Raw genomic sequence first — 26,691 nt, 5'->3', positions numbered from 1 at the left:
GTGATATTAATATATAAGTTTTATAATTTATTACTTATGGAGAATTAAAGTTATTGATAATTAAAATTTTACATTAACAAGTGTGATAAGGTCAAGTAAAAAAGAAACGAGGAAGTATTAAACAAATGATCATTTATAGTTTATACTACTCGTACAGTCGTACTTCCTAAGTACACATACAATATTATGCTAATGTCGTAATCTGTCTAGATCCCAATCACAACCTTCACAAGATCTCATGGGTGGGTCCCACTTTAATGTTTGATAGAGATTGGAGATTGGTTAGGCACATCTCGCATGTATCCGTGGGTTAAGAATTATTACTACTATGTATAAGTACATCGATCTTATGGTAGTACGACTGTACGAGTGCTATACAATGTCTTGTTTTTTTGAAAAACATTGAAAATGTTGAAATATCATTTCCTCATTAATTCTAACCAATATTATTCGTTTTTGTACAATTGGAATATTTTCTCTAGGTTAATTTATAGAACCTAAAACCAACACATATCGAATTGTAATAGATATTAAAAACGTCTATAAAGTTTCCAAAAATGAAACACCTAACTGATTGGCCCTTAATCCAATAATAAAAACTTCTAGTTAAAATGTGTATGGATAGGAGCTCAATCGAAGACATAATGACAATATGAAATGGGCCTGGGCAACCCGAACAAGAAGGAGGAGAGTTTGGTCCACAAACAAGGCTTTAGAGCTTCCATACTAATACCAATTGGCAATAGTAGGAGTTATTCCTCTACCTTATAAAGTGGAACCACATCTCCTTTTTCTCCAATGTGAGACACTCATAAGTGGACTACAATGGGTTTTAACAGTGGCAAAGCCATAAGAATATAAGATGCATGAAACGTCGACCAATAACCATTTAAATATATTGTTTAGATGCTTGTTAAAAAAAAGACTTCAGTACTAAACTATAGAGGCTAATACTGACATTGTGAAACTTTTATAAAACAATAATACTCCATATCAATTACATATCAACAACTCCATTTTCAAATTCCTATTTCACCATAACTTACACTGTCACACGTCGAACATCCATATAATACAATACTCCGTACTAAACTCTATAAAGAAATACTTTTCTCTCGACCCTTTCTCTCTTTAACCCCCATTCTTATCTTCCACCGCCTCCACAACCCTTCGATTTCTCAGCCCCTGCTCGCCGGCGATTGGAGCGCTCCGCCTAGGCGTCGCCGGCGAGCCTAGCCCTGCCATCTCTTTCACTTTTTGCTTTAATTTTCTGTTCTAGTTTTTAATTTTCGTTTTTTTGGTCAGTTGGTGTAGAATCAGGGGTCCTCTTCGGACGTGGTTGCGTGTGAGTGGTTCACCGTCGAGTGTTTTCCGGCTTGCTTCTACAAATCAAGAACCAAAGGCTAGCTTTAACGCCACCGTCGAAAGGAATTCCGTTAATTAGTTTCCGACGGTAAAGGTGAAGTTAAGGTTAGGGTTTCCTCGCGTATCCAAGGTTTGGTTCAGTGAGGGGTTCTTGTGTTGTCGTGGACGGGTGTTCGCGGTGTTGTGTGGGGTTGCTGCCGTTGAGGTTTTCAAGGCCTTCTCCTCTGTTCTTTCACCAGTTTGTATGCTTGTTTCTTTTAGTTGTTATTAGCTTTGCTTTAGTTTAGTTATGATGTTTTTGTATAAGTTCCGTGTTTTGTTGCTTGGGTTGTTGTTGCTTAATAATTCTCTTTCTCTGCTTAGTCTTGAGTTAGAGTATCATAGACTAGTTCAAGTTTTGGAAGTTATCGAAGTGTTGTCGTGGTCTTTGGAGCCTTGTTGGTGGGTTATGAGGGTTGTAAGATTTAGTAAACCCTTTTACGTTAGGTGGGTGGTCCTACTAGTAGTCTCGTCGGGGTGTGCTTGTGTTCCCCTAGTACTTGAATTAGTTCCCCAGGGGAGGAAGTTATTTGCGCAGTTGGATAGTTTTCCCTGCATATGAGTTTGCAGGAGGAGGGTGGTTTTGAGGGAGGAGTTTGGTTTGCAGGTCTTGTTGCTCGTTTGTGGGATGATATTGGCATTCAGTCAGTTGCTATCGTCCCATTGTTAGTTTGGGTGATGACAAGGTCAGTCATCGCTGTTAAACAATATCTTGAAGGAGGCTACCCATCTTTAATGCTTAGGTTAAGCAAAGTCCTCCATTTTCTTGCATTCTCCATTGGTAGAACTGCAAGAGGAGAACCGTCATTTGAATGCACGGTTTCTCATAGAGTCACTGAGTTATATGACTCTATAGGTTTGGTTCCCAGACTCTTAGGAGGTAGTTATGTTTTTCATTCCCTAGGAGTGGAATGGTGTCACAGGTACGTTCCTCAACAACAAGGTGCATACTTCGGGTTCTTCCGTCTCTCTACAATTTCCATCACGAGTTCCCTTCGCTTTCAATGCCAGCTTGGGTTCTCTTCAGTGTTAGCAATCTGCGCTTTTGGTCCATCTCGACTGCTTCGGTTCATTTGGCTTCTCTTGGTCCACATTTTGGATGTGGTTCGGTTCTTATGGTTGTCCGGGCTTCGCAATTATTGGTTTGCTGCAAGACCACTTCAGTGTTTGGTTCTCTTCGATCTTCCTGTAATGTTACTTAGTATGTGTAGGTTGTTAAGTGTTCTTGTTTTAGTTAGTATTATGTTGTAATTATGCTTTTCTTTAATAGTATCTTTTGTAAAAAAAAAAAAAAAAACTCTATAAAGAATAAGTCCCGACCATAAAGAGCCGGGACTAGCACAAAAGTAAGTGGGACTCTAGGAAATGATTAGATATTCAGATGCCGGGTAGCATTTGAGTTTTTCTAGCATCTCTGCCCCTCTAATAAATTACAGTACTTAATTAATAAACTATGTACCACATCATTTCATCTACTTTGTCTTTTCCTCAACAAATGACCAACACTAGAAAACGACCCACAATAAATTATTGACAAAATTCACAGAAAACACAATACCTGGTACTAACTTAACAATAATCACTACTGTAATCACTCAAAATCTTGTTGACTTTCATTTTCTCTCTCCTCACTCAATCTCCACTTCAATTTCCATTTCAACAATATTATTCCGCCATTGCAGCACCTCGGCTATGGCTGCGTACCGAATTGCGGTTCCGTTTCCGTTAATGTTAGCGGAAGTCGGAGCCGAAACTACCACTCCAACGAACTCCACCATTTCTGGTTCTGCTATGGCGGAAGAATCTGAGTCTACTCCAACTGACGCCGTTATCTTCTTCGGCGTCAGTTTAATTCTAGGGATTGCTTGTCGTCACTTTCTTCGAGGTACTCGAGTTCCTTATACTGTCGCTTTGCTCATCATTGGTATTGGCCTTGGTTCTTTAGGTACGTCTTTCGTATTTTCAATTCATTGTTGTTTTTTTCGATTATTTAGGATGTGATTTTTTTCTCTCGAGATTTTAGGAGTTTTTTAAGTTGAATTATTACTATTCGATTTTCAAATTTTGTTGTTTTGATTAATTAATTGATTTCTATAAGTGGAAATGAATTTCACTGTATGATTATGATTAGATGATCATATTGATTTGAGTTGAAAGAGATGTAATATTTGATTTGCATAAATAGTATTTGTAATTTTTATTGATTTTTTGAGGGAATTGAACCTTCTCAGGCCTTTTCAACAGCTGGTAGATGCTTAAATCTTCTGATTTATTGTTGAATTTTTTATTTGAATGTTTATGTTTGATCGTGTGAAGTTGAATATTAAAAATTAGAATCGGTTGAAAATTGTTGTTTGACGACTAGGTTGCACGGAAACGGGAAAAAGGATACAAGTACTAGTTATTGCTAATTTTCAAATTGTGAATACTTACACTGGTCAATGACGCTAGAATATCCATGAACAGATATAAGAGTCCATATTGATATAAATATAGTAGTACTCCATATTTGGAGTCCGGCAGTTGATATACATGTAGTACCACCAGATCAATATGAACTATCAATCTATCTGCGAATCAGCACCGTCTCCGATCAATATGAACTTCCTCTAATTACATTATGTGAGAAGTTGACATTTGCGTATTTTAACCTTTTTTTTGTCCCCCCGGTTTTGGCTCATACTATGTGTCTATTAGTGTTGACACCACAATTGTGTCTGCGTGCATGTGTTTGAAATGTTCATATTTTTAGTGTCTCTCTGACTCACTTTAGTTGTGCTTGAGTGTGTGCTTTACTGAGATGGGAAGATCTACCCCTCTCTCTCTGTGCATGAGTGTGCGTCCACTTTTGTGTGTTTCACTTAGATGTGCAGCTCTATACTTATTGTTGTACTGTTGTAACTTGTAAGTCTTTTAGACCCTTTCTTTTGCTTCAATATGCTGCACTGTCCTCTTTGTATTCTCTTCATAATGTATTCATATGTATGTGTATGAAACTGGGAATCTTTAGTGCAGTGGCCTTATGCTTTTTGTAGATAGTGATGAAGTGATCACAAGTGTTGGTGCTTCAAGCAATTATTTTAGTCCTTTGCCTGCTGTAATTGTGTAACAGAACACATATTTTCATATCAAATGTTGGTTGTTGTGCAGAATATGGTACAAAGCATGGTTTGGGAAGGATTGGGGATGGTATCCGCATTTGTAAGTCCTTCCTATTGTTCATTTTATCATTTTCTCTGGTGGATCTTGAATGTGTATCAAACTATTGAAATTTGATGCTGATGTTATTATGTCACAGGGGAAAATATTGATCCAGAGCTCCTTTTGGCTGTATTTCTCCCTGCCCTTCTGTTTGAAAGTTCCTTTTCAATGGAAATTCACCAAATAAAGGTTCACTTACCTACTTTCCGATATACTATATATTTAATTAGAGATTTCTATATATTTAGAACTTTGCATAAATTGCATTAGTTTTCTTTCTGTTGGTGAAATCTTGTTTTAAATGTTTATGTTAGAACTTAGAAGGGGATTAGTCTTTCATGGTTACTTTCAATTGTATACCCGTCTGAATACCCTTGAATGTTCGATGACAGTCTAATTTTGATGAATTATTGATTGTCTGAATTGCTTTAGTGGGGAGGTGCCATAAATTTTTCTGAGAGAGACGAGCATCTTTGTACATATATTTTCATAATTGATTTTTGTTCTTTTATTGATTTCTTTTCTTATGCCATATGAATCAAGAAACGGCAAATAATGTGCCTGTAGCAAGTTGCAACCATCTTTTTTTTTTTTTTTTTGTTTACTTTTTATTTCATATATGTTGCTGTTATTAGTGATATAGGCTAGTTCTCGTTTACTAATCAATACGTGTTTTCATAAGGGTTCAATAAAGTTTTCTTTATTTCTCTCATAAATTTTGTGAAGTTGTTGTATTTAGTCATTTGTTTATGGAAATTCTTGAAGTTTGCGTTCTCCATACTCGTACACTTTATGTGTAGAGATGTGCAGCTCAAATGATTCTGCTTGCTGGACCAGGTGTTCTGATATCAACCTTTTGTCTTGGAGCAGCACTAAAGGTAAGAAACTGATACTGGGCAGATAATGATTTTTGTTACTCTTGCTAATTTTGACCTCAAGTTGTATGTGTATAAGTAGGTTATAGTTGACAAAGCTGTGTGTCATCCACAATTCAATGCTGCACATTGTGCTGTATGCAACTTTTGTACTTGAATGACCTATGAGCTGCATGTGGTTTGTTGCAGCTTTCATTTCCTTATGACTGGAGCTGGAAGACATCATTGTTGCTCGGTGGACTTCTAAGTGCAACTGATCCTGTAGCTGTTGTAGCTCTCTTGAAAGAACTTGGGGCAAGCAAAAAATTGAGTACTATAATTGAGGGGGAATCCTTGATGAATGATGGGTGTGATCTCACTTCCTTGAATTTGTATTCTTTGTTTCTATTGATAGAATATATGTGCTTTGTTAGAACCATTGTGTGAGATCAATTTAAAGTCAACTATCTTTTTTTTTGGGAAATTCTACATTATAACCCTGAAGATTTCGAAATTCTACACTGTGTCCATGATTTTTGAAAAGTCTACACTATAACCCCAAGGTCCACTTAGTGACTTTGGTGTACCCTTGACACTAAATCTCCGTTAGTATGTTCTGTTATTTTTAACGAAGCAACGTATGATTGGCTTACAGAAATAAAAAAAAATAATATAAAATAAATAAAATTAAATAATAATAAAAAAAACAAAACACCAAAACCACCCAGCCCGCTGCCACCATGCCCAGCCTGCTGCCACCACCAGCCCATCCCCATTCCCCCCGGAGCGCCGGCCACCGCCCAGACTCCTTCCCCTCCCCCGATGTCAGTGCTGCCTCGACCACCTCCTCTTACCCCTTCGAACACCACGAAATCCAGCGAATTCTCCCAAATCCCAACCCCCAAATTCCAAACCCTAGCCCTAGCCTTCTGTTAACCTTCGATTTCTAGCAACAGAAGGCTATGGCTAAGAGAGAGAGAGAGAAAAGGAATAAGAGCGGAACGCTACGGTGGCGGCGGTGGCGGTGAGGAGAGGTGCAGCTCGATGCTTTCCGAGTTTCCGACGATTAGGGAGGCTATTTAAGGTTTTTTCGAGGGGAGGGGGAGGGGTACGCGAGATTTTACGGGAAATGGGGAGGGTGGTCTGGGTAGCGCCGACACCGGGGGAGGGGAAGGGGGTCTGCGCGGCGGTGGCCGGTCAAGGTTGAGGGTAAGGCTGGTTGTCGGTTGCAGAGGGTGGCTGTGGGTGGCTGGGGTTGGCAGTTTTGATTTTTTTTTTTTCAAGATAACGGAACATACTAACGGATACTTAACGGCAAGGGCACAATAGAGTAACTAAGTGGACCTTGGGGTTATAGTGTAGACTTTTCAAAAATCATGGACACAGTGTAGAATTTCGAAATCTTCAGGGTTATAATGTAGAATTTCCCTTTTTTTTTTAAAAAAAAATAGTGGCTGAATGCTTACGGTGATTACAGATATCGGTAGATTAAGAGAACTTCTTGGTATCCATTTTCAGGACTGCAATTGTGGTTTATCAACTGTTCTTAAAAATGATCCTTGGTCGAACCTTCAATTGGGCATCAATTCTTAAATATTTGGTTCAAGTTACATTTGGAGCGTAAGTTGCATTTTTTTATTTACATCTTTTGCACAGCTTATGATGAAAGATCATTTATTACTATCAATATTTACTTTCTCCGTGACAGTGTGGGATTCGGAATTGCATTTGGAATAGCATCAGTGTTGTGGCTCGGATTTATTTTTAATGACACCGTAATAGAGATTACTTTGACCCTTGCCGTGAGCTATGTTGCCTATTTTACTGTAAGTTGCTATTTCTGAATGGACATTAAATCTTTTATGCTATTTGTTGAGTACCTTTTCTGTAAGTTGATGTTATTTTTTCAATATTTTGGAAATTATCGGTGCACAGTGTTTAGTTTAATTTGCTGATTTTTCTAGGTGATATGGTTAGTTGGACCCAATAAGTTTTATCAGTATATATTTAGAAGGAAAAAATATCATAACGCTCCCTATATAGGCGGGTATTTTTTTATTTATTTTTAATTTATTTAAATTAGCCAAGAGGAAATAAGAATCTAACTTTTGATTTTGTATGGAAACTGCCTTCTAATGTAAGAGGATACCGAATCTTTGTTTCCTGTGAGTTGACCTGAACTCTGGCATTGACCAGTCATGTGCTGGTTATGAGATTTTTTTTTTCTCTTCTTTTTTTTACTATCTTATCCCCTTCCGCTTTGATCATCTCTACTTAGTACCCTTCATCACCATGAAGCCATCATGTCTACTATGCAATTGAAAGAATACAAATTATCTGATCCTCCTCACTACCCTCCTTAACCTTTTCTCTCTTGAAAATGGGCACCGTAGATGTCAAGCCATATGTCTCCTCATCCTCCAGTTTAATTCCTTATTGTTTCCAAATTGTAGATTTGTATTTGACATTTTTTTTGATATTTAAACATGCTACTCTATTTAAGAAATGATGATACTTAACCTAAAGTTAAATTGGCTGGACTTGCCCTGCATAGATGTTGAGTGTTGGATGGTAATGTGGTATTTGACTGATGTGGTCATCTTGGTAGAGGAATGCCAGAGGCGGTGGAGCTGGGTCAGAGGGGAAGCAAATAAGAACTAAGAGGAGAGGGATAATGAAGAAGATCGAAAAATAAGTAGGATAATGGTCAGCGCTAGAATATTGGTTAACTTGTCAAATCTGATATTTGGTACCATTCTACAACCAAAAACATATGTATTGTAGAGTATAAGGTAGTTACCCTCAGAAGGTACTTATAAAATTTCCTAGTCTTTGTAATTCTACTAGTAGGGGCTCTCAAAACATTAAAGGGTGAAAAACAGTGCCATGGCTGCTATGGTAAAAATTGAACCCCCCCCCCCCCCCCTTTTTTTTCTTTTCAAGTCACCAATTAAATATAATAATAAATCCTGTAATTTCCATATAGATTTTGTTCTGACTCAGGCTAGCATACTTCCCCTCATTTAACCATCTGACGTATCCATACATGTTTTGTTATGTGATAGGCTCAAGAGGGAGCTGACGTGTCTGGTGTCTTGACCGTGATGACTTTAGGAATGTAAGTGTAATCTTGATTGAACAGTTTATTTATTTGTTTTGCAGTAAAGAAAATATCTATATTATATCCAATTGATTGGCAGGTTTTATGCAGCAGCTGCTAGGACAGCATTTAAAGGTGAAAGTCAACAGAGTTTGCATCATTTTTGGTATGTATATTACCATCTTATTTTGATAGGAATTTTTGGCGTTTTAGATTAGAGTTTGAAACTTTTTGCGTGGGCTTTATCTAATCTGATATACTATATTCTATATGTGCTACTCTCTGTTTAGCACTCTCACGCGTCTTCATTCTATATCCATTATCTTTCTTTTTCCTTTGATCTATTCTTGGTACTATTATTTATTTTTATTATCATTACTTTTAAATGAGTAGTCTTTGCAATTAATTTTGCCTTTGCGTCGACTTATACTCCCTCGATTCTTGAAAGTTGGACTCATGTTTCTGGAAGAGTTGATAAAAAGTGAATGGTTGTAAGAAAAAGGTGGATGAAGTAAGAGAAGCTGAGTGGAGAGGTGTAGATAGCGGGTTAAGATAGTAAAAGGGGTTTACCAAAAATGATTTTTTTTTATAAAGTGAGTCACACTTTTGGTAATTTAGAGGGAGTACATATCCTTGTTTTTGAACACTTTCTATATTGGGGTGTTAGAGAATATTGGACCTTGTTTTACTTTTTTTTTTTTCATATATTTGGATATCCCTTTTACTACTTACCCCTCTTACCCCACACTATTTACACCTTTCCTCTCACTATCTCTTACTTTATCCACCATTTTCTCTCACCCACCCGCCTTTTACTCCATCAGTCCATCTCTCTAGCTTTATCTATCTTTTTCTCATGTCTACTCACTTTTCTCAAACTCTAGAAATAAGAGTCTACAGTAAGTTAGTCGAACTTTTGAGAATGGTAATTGTATATATATAGTGATTAATTATCTGTTCATCCTTGCTAAGGTCCAGTACTAGTTGCTGATCTGAAAGTTTCTTTTGCTGAAATAAAAGATTTATATTCATGTTACTGCTTAATGAAGTGCATACGTTATATGCAGCATGTGCAAATCCTTGTAATGATTATTGTATTTGATATTTTAGAGAGGAATTGTCACTGATGTACTCCTTTTTCTGTGTTGGAGTCATAGGAAAGAATTCTGATAAGTTATTTCATTTTTATACTGTTTTGGTGCTAAACTGAGCATTTTCTTATAATTGAGATCTATGAAATAATTGATTGCCCTTGGGTAACATTGTGGTCCCCAATCCTCAACAAAATAGGGATTAAGAAATTAGGATAAAAGAACAAACTGAGGAAGTTTCCAAAGTAGATCTTCTGATTTTCTTTTTCTCCATTTTAAGGCGAGAATTGGGTTGGGGGAGGGGGGAGGTTTGCAGTTTGAATGCTCCTACAGTTGGATCTTTGTTCACTTTTGTTGATGGTGGACAAGGTTGTCAAAGTTTCTCAAATTAAACTTCATGCGCCAATGTGAAAGAGTTTAATATGCACATACATAAATCAAGCTCCTATATTTACTAATTCTTAAAAGGAGATTTTTGGTTTTTGTTTTGAAGTAAACATGCTGGTAGATTAAAACGAGTAACAATATTACTTACCAAGTTAGCCATTTGTATACATACATATGGAATCTGTGTGTCGACTTGCCTGGTTGAAGAGATTGCCTATAGTCATTGCCGGACTTCTGATTTCTCTCTCTCTCTCTCTCTCTCTCTCTCTCTCTCTCTCTCTCTCTCTCTCTCTTTAAAAGCCAGAGGCTTTGCTTTCTGCTTGATTGAACTATATGCTTATCCTGCCTTCCGCATTTATCCTAACATATAAGCGTAATGCTTGTCAATGCAGGGAGATGGTGGCATACATAGCCAATACGCTGATCTTTATCTTGAGGTAATTATTTGCATCTTTTGAAAATCTTATGTTTGGTATGCTTAATAGTAAAGAGGATAAGGAATGTTGGGATTGCAACCCAAACTCCATTATAATATTCAGATAAGTATGGAGTACAGGAATCAAGTTTAGATTATTATGAACATGGGTCATGGTTGGTCTTTGTGTGTGATACAAAAATCTGTGACATGGTTTTATTTACTGCAGAATGTGTAAATTGGGTGGATGTTTCATTACCTTTTCTTTTTTAAGTGTTTCATAGTTCACCTATTTACCAGTTGATTGCATTTAAGAAAGTGGGAAAATAATTCTCTAGCTTTATTTGGATATCTAGCATTTGGATCAAGGAAGGTTGTGATTTTTGTTAATCCTAGTTGATCTAAATTGTATTTTAATTATAGAAATCTTTTTCTATTATTATACCGGCAATTAGGTAATTTCGGGAAAGGAGCAAAAAGTAATCTTTCTTGAAAAATAGAAAAAGAGCCCCTTAATTATTCATTATTAAGTTGGCAAAACCTCGATGAAAAATCAAAAAGGATATAGAATCTACACATTGATTTTTTTCACAATTTTGTTTGAACCGTATGCATCAAAAGGTGCCTGTACGGTTCCTAAGGGATATAATTTTACCCTAATCAACCGACTTTATCGAGAAAGATTACTTTTTTTAGGTCAAGAAGTTGATAGCGAGATCTCGAATCAACTTATTGGTCTTATGGTATATCTCAGTATCGAGGATGATACCAAAGATTTGTATTTGTTTATAAATTCTCCTGGTGGGTGGGTAATACCCGGAGTAGCTATTTATGATACCATGCAATTTGTTCGACCAGATGTACATACAATATGCATGGTAGTATGGAGTCCTATAAATAGGTTTATTGCCATTGGCTTCTATGTGTCTGAATGTCAGTTAAATGCATAAACTAATTATTTGAGCCTTTTCAGGGGGCCCTATTTTGAAAGTGTTCGAATAGTGCTGCGTATTACTTTACTGTTGTGGAATTCAAGGGTCTTTCCAGAAGTTCTTATGTCTTCTTTATTTCTATGGAACAAATTCATGTTTCATTATAGATATGGTGGCTGTAGTTTTAAAGAGTTACTCAATTGGGGAGATTCAAAGAAATTGGGTTAATATGTAACTTTTGTCTCTGATGTTTTGTTCTATTTTGTTAATTTTTTTTACTTTTTTTTTATTTTTTTTACTTGGCATGCTTTTCATCTATTTCGATTTCTTATGGATTTGCAGCGGAGCTGTCATAGCACAAGGTGTTCTTAGCAGTGATAACATTTTTGAAAACCATGGTAATGCTTCAGTATCTAAACTTGTATCAAATTATATGTCAATGGAAGATGTGAACGGGCTGTTCTTCTTGGTCCCTAAACTGTATATAAGAGGCTAATAGATTGGAAATGGTTACAAAGATATTTCTGTGGGTGTGCTGGTAGGGGAATTGAGAAGTGGATTCAGCATCACACATTGGGTCGCCTATCTGATCTGTCTGTTGGTGTGGTCTTGTTTGAACTTGACTTTGATGGTATATTTTAGGAGCTACATCCTTATGGAAGCAGGTCATAAGAATTTTAATCATAATGAAATCGGTGAAATGCATGTAGGTCAATACACACACATTGCTACCCTCTAAGAATTCATTTCCTAGACAACTTGTTCCTTCAATCTATAACTTATGGTAAATATTTGTATATTTTTTCTTTGAGTGTGTGTGTGTGTGTGGCGGGGGAGAGGGGGGGGGGGAAGAGAATATTGGCCCCCTTTGTTCCATCTATATATCCCCCAAAGGCCACTGTGTTTAATTTTACCTCACTGGCTTATCCTTAACTCATAAGGACTCAATCCCACAGCCTTATAGATCAGAGGCGGGGGCTTACTAAACTGCCCCATCTATGCCTCTCATGACTTGTACAACTCGTAGACAAGATAAGCTTTTTTCAGACTGATTTGTGGGTTGAGACAATTCTGTTTCTGTTAACATTCTGGCTGACAACCTCATTCATTGTATGTCCTAAATATAATTTTAATTGAGGGCCACAAAACTTCTTGGTATTTTCATCATAGGAGTAATTTTAATGAGTAGGGAAGTGGGTGAAGCTATAATTTTGCAGTATACATGGAAAATTATTTCTACCATTGACCTTCTAAAAGAATTTAGAAGAGGAATCTATATGAAGTTTTTCTTGTGACCCTTTTGTCAGCAACTCCAATTTGCAATACATTCTGTTGTAATAAAGCAACATCAATGATAGATATACCTATAAATTTAGTAGAGCTATATCGCGTTTTTCATACAGAAGAGGGGGGAGGGGGGGGGTTATCATTTCACCTGCTGTTATGTTGGTGCTTATTTCTTTGAACAATCCTACTGTTTCAAATTGGACAAGTGGACTTATTCACAAAGTTGTGGAGCTTCTCCAATATAGCTTGTTTTGATTGATTAATTAATACTCGAGGCCAGAGAACAATGGTTGTATCTTTGGGACAAACAGGGGATTTGATATTTTTCTTGTCTTAGATTTTATTATTCTTCCCTGATACATTGTGGGTTACTTTCATGGGCATTTGCTCATTTGTAAAGGACTGTTCTTTAAAAGTGACAGTTCATTTTCTTCTGTAGGCATATGATCCAAAAAGTTCTTGATGAGTTACTCTTATTGGCATACCAATAAATTGGGTGTCTTTTGCAGTGTTGTGTGCTTGTAGCCAGGTTCCTGTCTGGTTGTATATTTGGGACAGAATGGGATTTGGATTCTGTTTGGCTCAGATTAAATTTTCCGTTACACAGTGCAGGGGAATTTCTTTTTGTGGGTTATTTATTGATATCTGTCTATAATTCTAAAGATTCCTCTATAAATGTGATATTATGTACCTTTAATCCTAATAGGAGAATGTGATACACTGAATTCAGGTTGACATTGTAATAGAAAGTAGTAATATAGACCTAGTGGCCCTAAAATTATGAGACTTGTATGGTTTTACCTTGCAACATATTTCTTCTGTCTACCCTATACCCATTTCTAACGGTTTGTTTCTCCTCAGGTACTGCATGGGGCTATCTGATCCTTCTTTATGTATATGTCCTAGTTGCTCGGGGAGTAGTTGTTGGAGTTTTGTACCCATTTCTATGCTATTTTGGCTATGGTATGGAATGGAAAGAAGCTATGATTTTAGTATGGGCAGGGTTGCGGGGAGCTGTAGCATTGTCTCTTTCATTATCTGTAAAGGTAAGTTAAGCAACTTTTATGTTTCTGTTCAGTTTGTTATGCTTGATGTCTGCACTCTGCTATTTTCAGGTCTTTTTGTTTGTTGAAGCTGGCTTTTAGATCTGTGTTTGTAAGTCAAATGTTTGATGGTAATTCTGCTTGATGTTTGTTTTAAGTAGCTAATATTTGGCATAGAATAGTCAAAAAATGTGGTGCATTTTGTGCGGAATTAAAAGAATACAGTGCCCACCGGAAACTACTTTACTGTATATTACGGAACCTTGGGTGTTTTGGGTCGCTTAGAAAGTCTTGTTACATCTTTATATTCTGCCACCATGATGCTTCTGATTTTTTTTATATTGTTTTGATTATAGTTGTATTACTTTATATATTTGATTAATTACCTTTATTTTAAAAAATTACTTAAATAATGTAAAAGTAAAGATGTGGATTGAATACCTTTATTGAGATTTTTTTTTTTTTTGGGTGCTTTATGTTCCCTGTGCTAGCATTGATTGTAAAAAGGTTAACCATAGTGGTGGACTTTATCAATTTCATTACCGTCAGTGTTATTCTGGATGATGATAATGTAAGGTATTTGCTTAGAGTGCACTGCATATTAATATATTATTGATTTAAAATTCTCATTCTTCCCTCTTCTTTATTTTATCTGTCCTCCTCTACCCTTTTTGTGACTGTCTGTGTGTGTTATCTGTGTGCCTGTGCATGAATTTTGCTCTCCTTTACTGACTGCGAATTAAATATTTATTTATTTGATGTTTCAGCGTTCTAGTGGCGATCCAGCTTATCTCAGTACGCAGACTGGAACACTGGTATGAACCTGATAAACCAAGATGATTTACATATCATGCGATAGAGGATCCTGTGTATTCTATGGAACTAAGATTTATATGTGTACTTAGTCTTCTTAGTGCTTATTGTTTTGATTTGTGGATGCAGTTTGTTTTTTTCACTGGCGGAATTGTATTCTTGACGCTAATCATAAATGGATCAACCACACAATTTGTCTTGCGGTTTTTAGGGATGGACAAGTTATCAAAAGCGAAGGTAATCTTATTTAGTTGATTTGGTGCATCAATTATTAAATGGCTTCCATGTCTGGTAATTCAGAGTGTCAGATAACTGTGAGAAACTCTGCGTGTGGTAGTATGATTCAGTCACATTCTTATTGGTCCAAAAAGTCCTTTACTATAGCCTTATAAATGTTACAATTTATGCATCCATAAGTCATGACTGGTTTCTAATTTTTCTAGGGAGTGGTCCTTTCAGAAGCATGCAATTTAGTTTCTGGTGATTGTTTCCAATTTAACATACTGCTTTTTGCGCCTAGCTATGAAATTTAAGGAGTCTTTGTCTCATAAGATATAAAAAGTTTGACAATCTAATAAAATTTGTAGAAGAATATAGCATTGACTGATTCCAAAAATACTATGGAAGCACATTGATGCTGTTGAGCCTATGAGCAAACCCACATGTAAGTGAAAGTGTTGTCCCACATCGAAAGAGTGTAAAAGTGTTGGGAAGTGTATCCCACATTGAAGAAACAAGAAAGTTGTGTCCAATTTATAAGGCTAAAGGGCTACTCCCCTCATTGCCATATGTTTTTGAAGTGGAATCTCCTTGGTTGTATAAAGTGGACACTTGTGACGGGTGTGGCCCAGGCCTGTTTATCAGATGCCAACTGCAACTGCCTCTAGATAGCTTAGTTTTGCACTTTTTTTTAGACGATTTCCTGTGATTTAGAGTATATAAGTTGATTTGAATCAATCAAATGTGTATCCTATCTGATGGAAGAATTCGTCTTAATCGAATCATGTCCTCCAGCTAAGAAAGAAGACAAATTAAGCCTCTCAGAATCTGCATAATTGCTATTGAACTATGTGCTAGCTGCTGTGGATTGGCCAAGGCATTCCACTACCTTCAGAACATAATATGAAAATGGAATAATTGGATCCCTTATTCCTCTCTCTTGTCAGTTCTTTGGTTCTTCCACTTACCTTTTCTGAATCCTTTAGCGTATTTTTTTTCTCATTACTTTAAAAGCCACTTATAAAGCAGTAGAATTTATCTTTAACACAATGTCATGTCCATCTTGGAATTCTAGCCTTTTTGATAATCTCTTTTGCTATAGAGTTTATCGTACTGTTTTGATATATTTTTGGGCGTTTTGATTTAAGTGGGTGAATAAAATGATTCAGGATCCCTTAGTATTGAACATTTTAATCTTCTTGAACCTTTATGTCTGTAGAAGATGTTCAGATACCAAATGTAACTTTATTATGCTACTATTTGTGGCTTCTTGTTCCATATTTATATATCTATTTTTTTCTTTATTTTTTCGTCCTAGTATTACTGTTAGTGCTATTATGGTACTTTTCACTTTAATGTTGGTGTTAATTCCATCATTTAAAATGTACTAGTATTATTCTTTTTCAAGAGACGCATATTGGAATTTACTAAATACGAAATGGAAAAGAAAGCATTAGAGGCATTTGGGGATCTCGGTGAAGATGAAGAACTGGGACCTGCTGATTGGCCCACTGTCAAACGATATATTAAGAGCTTAAACACCATTAGTGGGGATCGCATCCACCCTCATGATGCTTCTGATACTTCCGACAATGGATTTTTGGATCCAATGAACTTGAAAGATATGCGTGTACGGCTCTTAAATGGTACTTAATGTTTCCAAACTCTTTATCTTTTATGACATGGTTTCTGCCAACTTGTGTTATTTTAGCAATTATGCTGGCCTTCATCTCAAAGTAACTCTTACTAGTTAGAAATTTCATCCTGAAAAAGAAAAGAAATTGTTATTGTGGATTATTAGTATTTGAAAATTGAAATTGATTGTAGCTACTCTACCATTTTTTTTAGTAATAAAGGCGACATTTAGTTTTGAAAATCAACATTCATAACTTGGGATTGTTACTGCTACAAGTGCTAAATTTATTCTCTTATGAAACTAAAAACAAATCAAACTAGTAAATTGAAACCAACAAATGTTCAAACTATTATCTAAGTTGTTGTAATTGTAAGATTACATTCAAACCCAAAATATGGTTTGAATTTTTGGGGTGTTACATACGGACCAACTAAGGGAGATGAAATTTTTTAATTCTGACACATTTTATTGAACTGAACCTGTACTGAGTGCAGTGGTGCATCTATTGATGTTTGATGTTTCCCTTATCTAATCTGGTATCTAATCTGGAATGAGAATTTGTCACTGTTATTTTTAAGAGGTTCACTTCTCTTGAGAAGATGTGAGGATATAATAAAGACTTGGTTAATTTCCTGAATGAAACTTGACCATTAAGCTGGTTAGCTCTTGACTGACAAAGCATGACTACTTGAGATTCTCCAGGATCTGTGTTATTATGCTGTTTTCTTCATATTGCTTTAAAATATTGCTCCAATGAGCCCTTTCCATTATTTCTTTGCTGTTAGCCACTTAGCCTAAGTAAATCTGCAGGTTGGCTATGCTTATGCCGTGATGTGCTACATGAACTTTCTTTTATCTTCTGTAATGGTAAATTGGCAATCTTGTACATAACTAAGTAAAATTTCTACTTACTGATGTTAGTCATGTTAGTGAAGTTGGAAGAATTTTCTTTCTGGCAGATGGAGGTACTAATGCAGTGAATTTATTATCAAATTTGAGAGGGTGCTCTTTGGATGGTGGTTTGTTTCTTGAATATTGAGTATTTGAGTGTCATTTAGTCACCTGCATGTTGCTCATACAGACTAACACACATCGTGTAGAATCACCAGACGTGCGATGTATATACATACATCATGATTTCTGTTATATCTGACTTTGCTACTTGCTTCCTGTTTGGATATCACCATATTTGTGACTAGACTATGACATTTTGCAAAACCAGGTGTTCAATCTGCTTACTGGGTGATGCTTGATGAAGGGAGGATAACACAAAGTACTGCAAATGTATTAATGCAATCAGTTGATGAAGCACTTGATGCGGTGGATCATGAGCCATTATGTGATTGGAAAGGGTTAAAAAATAGTGTTCACTTTCCTAAATACTACAGGCTCCTTCAAGGAGGCATCTATCCAAAAAAGCTGGTTACTTTTTTCACAGTTGAAAGATTAGAATCTGCATGTTACATATGCGCTGCATTTTTACGGGCTCATAGAACTGCTCGTGGCCAGCTGCATGATTTCATTGGTGAGTGTACCTAATAAAAGTATATCTTTTATCTTCTAATCCATTCATAGTTTTCTCTTGTATTATATTTTGCAAGAGCTGTATAGATGCCTTTTCTTTTGCCGTGAGGGGTAGCTGAAGTTTATGGCTCTTGGCTGCATATGATCTTTGTAATTATTTATATTTGATTAATTTTCTGTCCTCCCCAAAGAAAACCATATGTTTTCTATGCCCCCACCCCCCTCCTCTTCCCATCTCACTCCGAACCTGTCATGCAAAACAAGGTAGTATCAGGGATCTTATGGTGAAGTCTTTATGACAGGTCATTATAATGTTACCTTCAGGGAAGTTGAATTTCTTAGGGGAAAACAACTAGACCAACCTAATAAGTAGAAAAGGGCAGATATCCCTATAAATAATGTTGCTAGTTTTCTTCTCTTTTAACATTTTCCTGTTCTCCCATTGTGATATTGATCTATGGAATAAAATTAAGGATATGAAGACTAGCAAACCAGTTGTGGTGATATCACATAATTAGTATATAAAGAATAAATCAACTAGTTATTTAGCCATTTCTGTAGATGAATATGGGTGACATGCAGCTTTTTATGTGATTCCCTAATGATTTTGACCTATGTGGGCTCTAAATAATTTATGTTCTTTCGGAGAAAGCACTTGCTGAAATCTATTCTTGAAGTCACAAATCTAGAAAGAGTGCACGTACAAATTTGTCATTCATGTATTGACAGCCTTCATAGATACTCTTTTGTCTAATGGTCCAATTCTGATACAGGTGACAGTGAGATATCTTCTGCAGTCATCACTGAAAGTGAGACAGAAGGAGAGGAAGCAAGAAAATTTTTGGAAGATGTCCGCACTACCTTTCCTGAGGTTATGTTGTGCCCTTTTTTTTGTTATTCATATATTTATTACTGGCTTCACCCTTTTTATTTATTTATTTATTTATTTATTTTTATATTTGTCTACCTCATTCAGTAAATTGACTAAATTATTTTACTACCTCACAGCTGGTATGGTAGAGAGTACCAATCGTCATGATAATTATTTTACATTGAATTTTGCCTGAAAATTCTGTTCGCTGACCGTCATACTGCAACTCCATCCCTAATCTTGTGTAATTCTTCAGCATCACTAACCATTACTACGTTAGAAGTGGTAATAAATTTTTAAGAAGTAAAAGAGATATTTAGGATCTATATTTTCTGATGGCAAACAAGGGAAAACGCAATTGTAAAAATAGTTTTCCTTTGTTTGTTACATTACATGAAATAACCTAGAGGAAGAGGAAAATGGGAGTGGAAGGGAGAGGATGGATGGGAAGAGAAGAAAGGAATGTCAGGAGTAGGGAGGAATATATGGTGTTCCTTAGAGAATGCTTTCCACTCATGGGAAAACCATTTTCTACCTTGGGAGAAATTGTTTTTAAGCCTTTAATAACCATACAATGGAAAAAGGGAACACCGTTTTCATGGAAAAAAATTCTCTCAAAACAAACAGAGCTTTAGGGGTGGACCAGTGTTACCGTGGACATAAACACGAGACATTTTGTTTGCGAAATTGATAACTCTAAAATGCATTACCATCATCACCTTTTTATTATTTCCTACCAAACTGTTTGTGAAATCTTTTACTCTCTAGCTAGGATAAGGCATTGACAATTGGGTCTGTAAATTTCAGGTTTTACGAGTTGTTAAGACGAGGCAAGTAACATATGCTGTATTGCAACATTTAATTGAATATATTGAGAGTCTAGAGAAGGCAGGAATACTGGAAGAGAAAGAGATGCTTCATCTTCATGATGCTGTTCAGGTATGTTTATACCTCATTGTGTCATTTATAAAAAGATTGCAGCTTCTTTGCCATTGACAAGAACTTCTTTCTTACAGACTGACTTGAAAAGACTTGTACGCAATCCTCCTACTGTAAAGATTCCAAAGATTGGGGAATTAATCAGCATGCATCCTTTCTTAGGAGCCCTTCCGTCAGGTGTTCGTGATCTGCTGGTTGGTTCTACTAAAGAAGAAGTTAAAGTTCGTGGTATGACGCTGTACAAGGAGGGGGGAAAGCCTAATGGGATCTGGCTTATATCAAACGGCGTGGTGAAGGTAATTGAAAAAGTATCTTTTAGATAAGTTTTGGACATTTTATTTAAGAATCTAAAATTGACGGATCTTTTGTCTTTTAGTGGGCCAGCAAGGTTAGGAAGAATAAGCATGCCTTGCATCAAACTTTTACCCATGGAAGTACTTTGGGGCTGTATGAAGTGCTGATCGGAAAGCCTTATCTTTGCGATATGATTACAGATTCTGTTGCAGTTTGCTTCTATATCGAAACTGAGAAGATTCTCGCAGCTCTGGGATCAGATCCTGCAGTGGAGCATTTCTTCTGGAAGGTATCTTAATAGGACATTAGTGTGTGTGTGTGTGTGTGAGTTTTTGTTTTTTTTGCTAAGTGGCTATTTCTACATCTGTGTGACTTTAATACATTTTGGTATAATGCTGTAAAGTAAGACAAAGATTGAGATTATCTGGATGAACATTAGATAATTTCATCTGAACCTGAAAGTGTTTTGCTTCAGCTCTTTCAAATCAATCTAATACAAACAGATAACCCATGTAAAACGAATCATGTGGCTGCTTCTCTAGAGTGATAGAGTGCAGAAGCTCAATTTTCTGTATACAAAACAAGCGGAACAAATATATGTCTTATTGTCTGCAAAATATTGCTTTGTAATAGGCTACACTTTTATCAATAAGTTGAGACCAAAAATAAATAAATAAATAAATATTAAAAGACAAAAAAATAAATAAAGAGTATGCTGTGAGTTTTATTCTCTCTTAATTGATCTTCTGTTCTGCTTGCTGGCATGGGTCACTGTATCGATCATAACAGAAGAAATATGTTGACTGGTTATCGCTCATTCCAATGAAAAGTTTGGAGTTCTTTTGGTGGATGGGAGAAGTTGGGATGATATATCTGCTGCATTATGCCCCCTTGATTTTTTCTGATTGGCACCATTTTATCTGCCCCTGGTAGTTTATGTGCATACTAATGCTAGTGTTGAGTGGCTTTGTGATCTCCCTCTGTCCCTTAATGTTTGCCCCTATTGTCTCTCTAGTCCGTCCCTCTAAGTTTGCTCCATACTACTTTTGGTTGTAGGGGCCTACGCCTTTACTCTCACAAAAACTATATTTGATGATTTAGTCTCAACACTTTTCTCTCTCATCAATTTCTCCCAACTAAAGATTAAAAAAGTGACTTAGCCCAACGGGCAAACAAAAGGAGACGGAGGGGGTAGCTTTTACTTTGAGGGAACATGTAAACATCTTCAATCCAGTCTGAGTATAATAGTGGTTAAGTGGGTCAAATGTCACAATATTTGATTACCCAAATATCCTGATTCTATAAGAAGCTTCTTTGTAAGTCTATCTTGATATGGTTTTAAAAAGTCTATCTTGATGTAATGTTATACATAATTATATAATTGCTTATCAATCTTTCCTATTTGATTGCTATTCAAGACTTGAGAAAGCTTCATGGATATACTCCGTAAGTAATTTGTTTAACATTTACTGTATATTCTCTTGTAGATCTTGTAATTAATAGCTAAGAAACTCTCATTGCAAACTCACTGACCCTGCAATTCAACCCATTGCCTCGTGTGGGTCCTGCATATGAAGAATTATTTTAGGGAATTTAGTTGTAAGCTATGTTACTCAGACTCTACTTTGCCTTAATTGCATGTGTTGGATCCTAGGCACTCCAACATGAGTAGGACGCAACAATTCAATTTGTGTCAAAATAATGAATTTTTTTCACAAAATAGCGAAGTTGGACATGTTTACCCAAGCTCGAGTAACATAGATTGTAAGCTACATTATCTTCAGCAATAGATTGGCTGGAAAGAACGAATGATATGTGTAGAGCACTAAAAAGCTATCTGAAGATTTATCTTCTGAAAATTTCTCTAGCATGGCAATTGGCAACTGAAGTATAGGATCACTATATGTAGTTTCTAATTGAATGTTTTCCTTTAACAAAGTCAAGTTTCTCGGTTTTAGAAAAATTCCAGAGGATCATCGATCTCTTGTAGCAATCTACTTTTTAATGGAATAACTGATTAAAGTTGAGGATCTCTTGTCTTGCTGTATACTAGCCAATGTGGGAGATTAGGATATTCTTTGTACTAGTCTTATGATGACATTCTGGTTACTCATTTCAGGAAAGTGTTATTGTGCTTGCCAAAGTCCTCCTTCCTCGAGTTTTTGAAAATATGTCAATGCAAGATATGAGGAAGCTCACAGCTGAGAGGTCAACATTGAACACCTACCTGAGGGGTGAAACTATTGAAGTCCCATCACATTCTATAGGGTTTTTACTAGAAGGCTTTATAAAAAGCCATTCTCTTGTTGAGGAACTGATTACATCACCTGCAGCTTTATGGCCTGCACAAGGAAATTCGAGCTTCCTCAGCCAAGAGGGTTCTGGTCAGCCATTTTTTTTTTTATTTTACCTTTTCTCCTCATTTTAATTACAAAATGCCTAACTTTTGCCTTTGTTTAGGATACAAATCAACCAGCTTTTTACATCAGGGAGCTTCATACTATGTTGAGACTAGAGCTAGAGTCCTTTTGATTGACATGGTTCCAATACAAGCTGATAACACTCTCCTGAGGCGGAAGTCCTCCTTGTTGCTTCATGATCAGTCTTCAAGATCTCTGAATTCTAGGGATCATGCTGGTCTTTTGAGTTGGCCTGAGAATCAATACAAGTCACATCAGCGTCTACCAGACGGCCAAGAAATAGGTGATAGTCAAAACTTATCAGCCAAAGCTATGCGCTTGAGCATCTATGGCAGCACGGTAATTTTCTATCTGTTCTGTTAGATTCCAGCCCAACTATTTTCTTAAGCTGCCTTTAGTCGAAAAAGAAATTTGAGCTTCTTATTCCTGGCCTCTTGTTTGAGCTTTTTACTTCATATCATTTATCTACTATTCTACTGAATTCAAATAATCCACTTCAACTCTCTGAATAGTCCCTAAGTTCAAGCAAAATACTCAAATTGACCCTGTGCCTTGCCTTTGCCGATACATGATAACTGTTAGGTTACAATGTCTTCCCAAATTTGACCATAGTGATAATGATGGAGGGGAAGGTGCGCTCATTTTCTTCCCTTCTCTGTATGATTTGTCTGTACAACAGTGATGCCATATCCTCTTTTTTTTTTTTTTTTTTTTTTTCTATGTCAATGTTAACAATTATTTTTTTTTTCAAAATGGGAATTTTCTTTTATTTTTCCTTTTGTCCTATTGGATCCCTATCAAAGAATTCCCTTCTTACCCTTGTTTGTTGAGGTGTTTTAAGCATTTAAACTTGCTTTGTATATGCTGCTAAGTTTGTGGTCGGTTTTACCAAAATTCCCCCTTTCCCTACTGCTGCCACTAAATTTTGTGGGGATGAAATATCACTTTCTAAGTTCCTCATTTGTAAGAGAATCAAGTGTGTGATATCTGCCTGTCTGCATTGCTAAGTAGAGGAGGATGTTCACGTCCTCAAAATCATCGTCATCTACTTTTCTTAATCCATCAATCAAAGAAAGTTCTTTCTTCCCACTTGTCTCCATGTTCATTGTGTCATGCCTTATTACATTCTTTTGGATTATTCATAATTTGTTCTCTTAACTTCTTAAGTAGTGAATGTCTGTCTTGTCAAATTGTTTTCCCTTATCAAATTCGTTTGGTCACTTGGTTTTGTTTTTCTAGTGGTGACTGGTGAGTATACATGCATGTATAGATTAAGATTGTATTTAGAGTGCTTGCAAAAAGAGAAGTGTTCAGATTTATATGTTTAATTTGTATGATTCTGAGTGGAGAACTTTGTATGTTGCCTATGGGTACAGTGAAGTTATATATTCCAAAAATAGGGGAGGGGAGGGTGAGTCAGTTGAGCGGAGGGAGTGGGGGAAGGGAATTTTCGGGTTTGGTTTTTGTTTTCCATATGTTTGCTTGTGTTGGTTAGGAAAATTAAGTGAGGTATCTTTTACTGTTAAATTAATAACACGACAAGAAGAAGAGGAGAGGAAAACAAGAATGAAGCTTACATCATCATTAAGGTCATTTGTGAGAAAACATAACCTCATGTTACATCATGTGTCTGCAAAAACAGTTAATTTGAGCATTTTACTAGACCTCAGGGTTGTTGGAAATAAGAAAGCAAAATATTGAAATTTACCGAGGAAATATTACTGCATTCATCTTAAATGAAATTAGAAGAAAGTGCCAACTAATAATTGTGGAGTACTAAGTGCTATTAACATAGGAACCATTTATCCCACTAACAAAATCATGCTAGTAGTGTTAATGCCACTAACAATGTTGGCTTACTAACTAAAGCTTGAATATAGAAAATAAATCAGAGAGGTCAGTAATTAATTTGACCAAAGCATATTTATTTTTGAAGCATATTTAACAGGGGTTGCCTAGAAATTTTCTTTAGTAGCTATTATGCTTTCATTAACTTCCTCCTGTGTAGTAGTATTGCTATTGAAAAACCTCCCTTTTTTGTCATCTGCCCTAAAAGTTTGCCCTAGCTTTGGTACTGTTTTAATATGCTTCTTAATATCATTCTTTTACCTTTTTTTTTTCATTTATATATATATATATATATATGTGTGTGTGTGTGCGCGCGCGCTCGCGCAGTTTTTTTTTTTTTTTTTTTTTTTTTGTTTTTACATAGCTCTCTTTGATGTTGCATGTGTTATGTTCTTTGAGACAAACTATAAAGCGATTACTTTGATCTTTGCCTTATAAAAGAGGATTATGTACTGATGCCTCGGTTTTTTTATCCTTGACAATTTTATAGGCAAGAGATGTTCCTCTGCGAGGGCTTAGTTTTCAAGGGTATAGCTTGGGTAATCCTTCACATGTCCGTTCATATCCTCAAGTTCCTATCGGCCAGAAACAACGTCCTCTCACTTCAGTAAAATCAGAAGGATCAAATACTGTTAGGAAGAGACTTGGAGAAGATGTTATGAGAGAAGAGCTTCTTCCTCAAACACATAGTAGGCACCCAAGTCGTGTAGTAGATGATTCAAGCTCTGAATCTGGTGGTGAAGATGAAGTTATTGTGAGAATCGATTCACCAAGCAAGCTCTCTTTCCGCCAAGCACCTTGAGAGCTCTTTTGGCATACTCCTCCACATCTTTCCCACCTCTGTATCACACTTATTCCCTTCTTATTTATCCTGTAAAATTTAATCTGTAATTTGCGTTTCCTATGTACATGGGTAAGAGAGTGGTAGTTTTCACTCGGTTACAAACTGTTGGAAGTTTGTAGTCCGGCGAATGTCTGCCACTGTATCCAAGAGAAATTTCGAGAAAGTTACCATTTTTGGCTTGTAAGTTTGTATGTATCTAAACTGTATAACCCGTGTTATATACAATAACAGTAAATAATTACAAATTTACAATAATGTCATAGGCAGGACGTAATACATTTCATGTATCTGCTTCCTCCCCCTTTTATGGAATTGGAGGTTTTTTGAGAGATGAGTCCAATCTTGAAGCCAAGACTTGTATTAGTATTTAGTACTTTGTAATTCTTTTCTTTGGTGTGCCACATTATTGTGGTTGCTGACCTATTTCTACGACTACGAGTATATGTTTCTGGTTCTTCAACAATCTCTCACTCTTGAATAGAGTTTTATTCCCTTAAGAAAGCGAAATTTTGCTGGTTTACATCCCTGCATACAAGTAGTGTCGAGGATAAATTTCCTTTGATTCAACATAATCCCTCTCTTCATTCCTTGAAATGTCAAGACAGGAAATCTCATCTCTCCTAGCACTTTCATAGTGAATGCTTCATCTGGCTCACTTGTCATCTCTCCTAACACTTTCACTTGTCAACTACTACCTCCTTCTCTGTTTTATGTCAAATTGTTGCATATAACCTGTAACGGAGGTAGTATGATATCTCATCAACGTACACATGAACTATTGCTTGTTCTCCATTTTTCCTTTTTGAAAACAAGGAATAATCATGTGGTGGCACTAAAAATATTGGGAAATTCTACATTATAACTCGCTACTTTTTGAAATTCTACGCTGTGCCCCTACTTTTTGAAACTTCTACACTGTAACCCCAAGGTATAGTAAGTAACTTTGTTGTACCCTTGATGCTAAATCACCTTTAATATAGTTCCGTTAGACATAAAAATTTTATTTAATTAAATAAATAAATAAATGAAGTATATAAAAAAAAAAATTCAAAACACCAAAACCACCCCATGGTCAGCCCGCTGCCACCGCCATCCCACCACCCTTCCCCCGGAGCGTCGGCCGCCTAGATTTCTTCCCCTCCCCCGACATTCGCGTTGCCCCAACCACCTCCCCTTTCCCCTTTGAATCACCCACCACGAAATTCAACAAAATCTCTCAAATTCCAACCCCCAAATCCCAAACCCTAACCCTAACTTTCAATTTCCGGCAGTAGGAGGCTAGAGCGGAGAGAGAGAAAAGGAACAACAGCGGAGGCTACGGCTGCGGTGAAGGGAGATGGCGGCTCGTTGATTTCCGGCGATTGGAGGTTATTTAAGGTGTTTTTTCGAGGGGGAGGGGTTACGAGTGGTTTTACGGGGAAATGGGAGGGTCATCGGGGCGGTGCAGTCCCCAAGGGAGGGAAAGGGGGTCTGAGCGGCGTCCGACGTTCGAGGGGTTGTGGGTGGTTGGATTGGTGATTTTGGTTTTTTTTTTTTTAATTTTTTTGGGATAACAGAACTTTATTAATG

At 36.5% G+C, this 26,691-nt stretch overlaps 1 protein-coding gene across 1 annotated transcript; it reads left to right on the top strand.

Annotated features, from left to right (window-relative positions):
* Positions 1-2,931: 2,931 nt before the first annotated feature.
* LOC110681901 (sodium/hydrogen exchanger 8-like) lies at positions 2,932-25,474 on the top strand. Its single transcript, XM_021858054.1, has 23 exons — positions 2,932-3,349; positions 4,555-4,605; positions 4,703-4,794; positions 5,406-5,483; positions 5,670-5,827; positions 6,978-7,079; positions 7,168-7,285; positions 8,525-8,577; positions 8,660-8,725; positions 10,430-10,474; positions 11,727-11,782; positions 13,533-13,717; positions 14,482-14,529; positions 14,657-14,764; positions 16,155-16,392; positions 17,605-17,907; positions 18,680-18,777; positions 19,585-19,716; positions 19,794-20,012; positions 20,093-20,299; positions 22,130-22,394; positions 22,471-22,769; positions 24,769-25,474. Exons 1-23 carry the CDS (start codon positions 3,097-3,099, stop codon positions 25,078-25,080), a joined length of 3,486 nt encoding a protein of 1,161 aa, XP_021713746.1. The 5' UTR covers positions 2,932-3,096; the 3' UTR covers positions 25,081-25,474.
* Positions 25,475-26,691: the final 1,217 nt, after the last annotated feature.

Source organism: Chenopodium quinoa, unplaced genomic scaffold, assembly GCF_001683475.1.
Source record: "Chenopodium quinoa cultivar QQ74 unplaced genomic scaffold, ASM168347v1, whole genome shotgun sequence".
Lineage (NCBI taxonomy): Eukaryota > Viridiplantae > Streptophyta > Magnoliopsida > Caryophyllales > Amaranthaceae > Chenopodium > Chenopodium quinoa.
The sequence above is the reverse complement of the archived record's forward strand: the minus strand, read 5'-3'. Positions and strand labels throughout refer to the sequence as shown.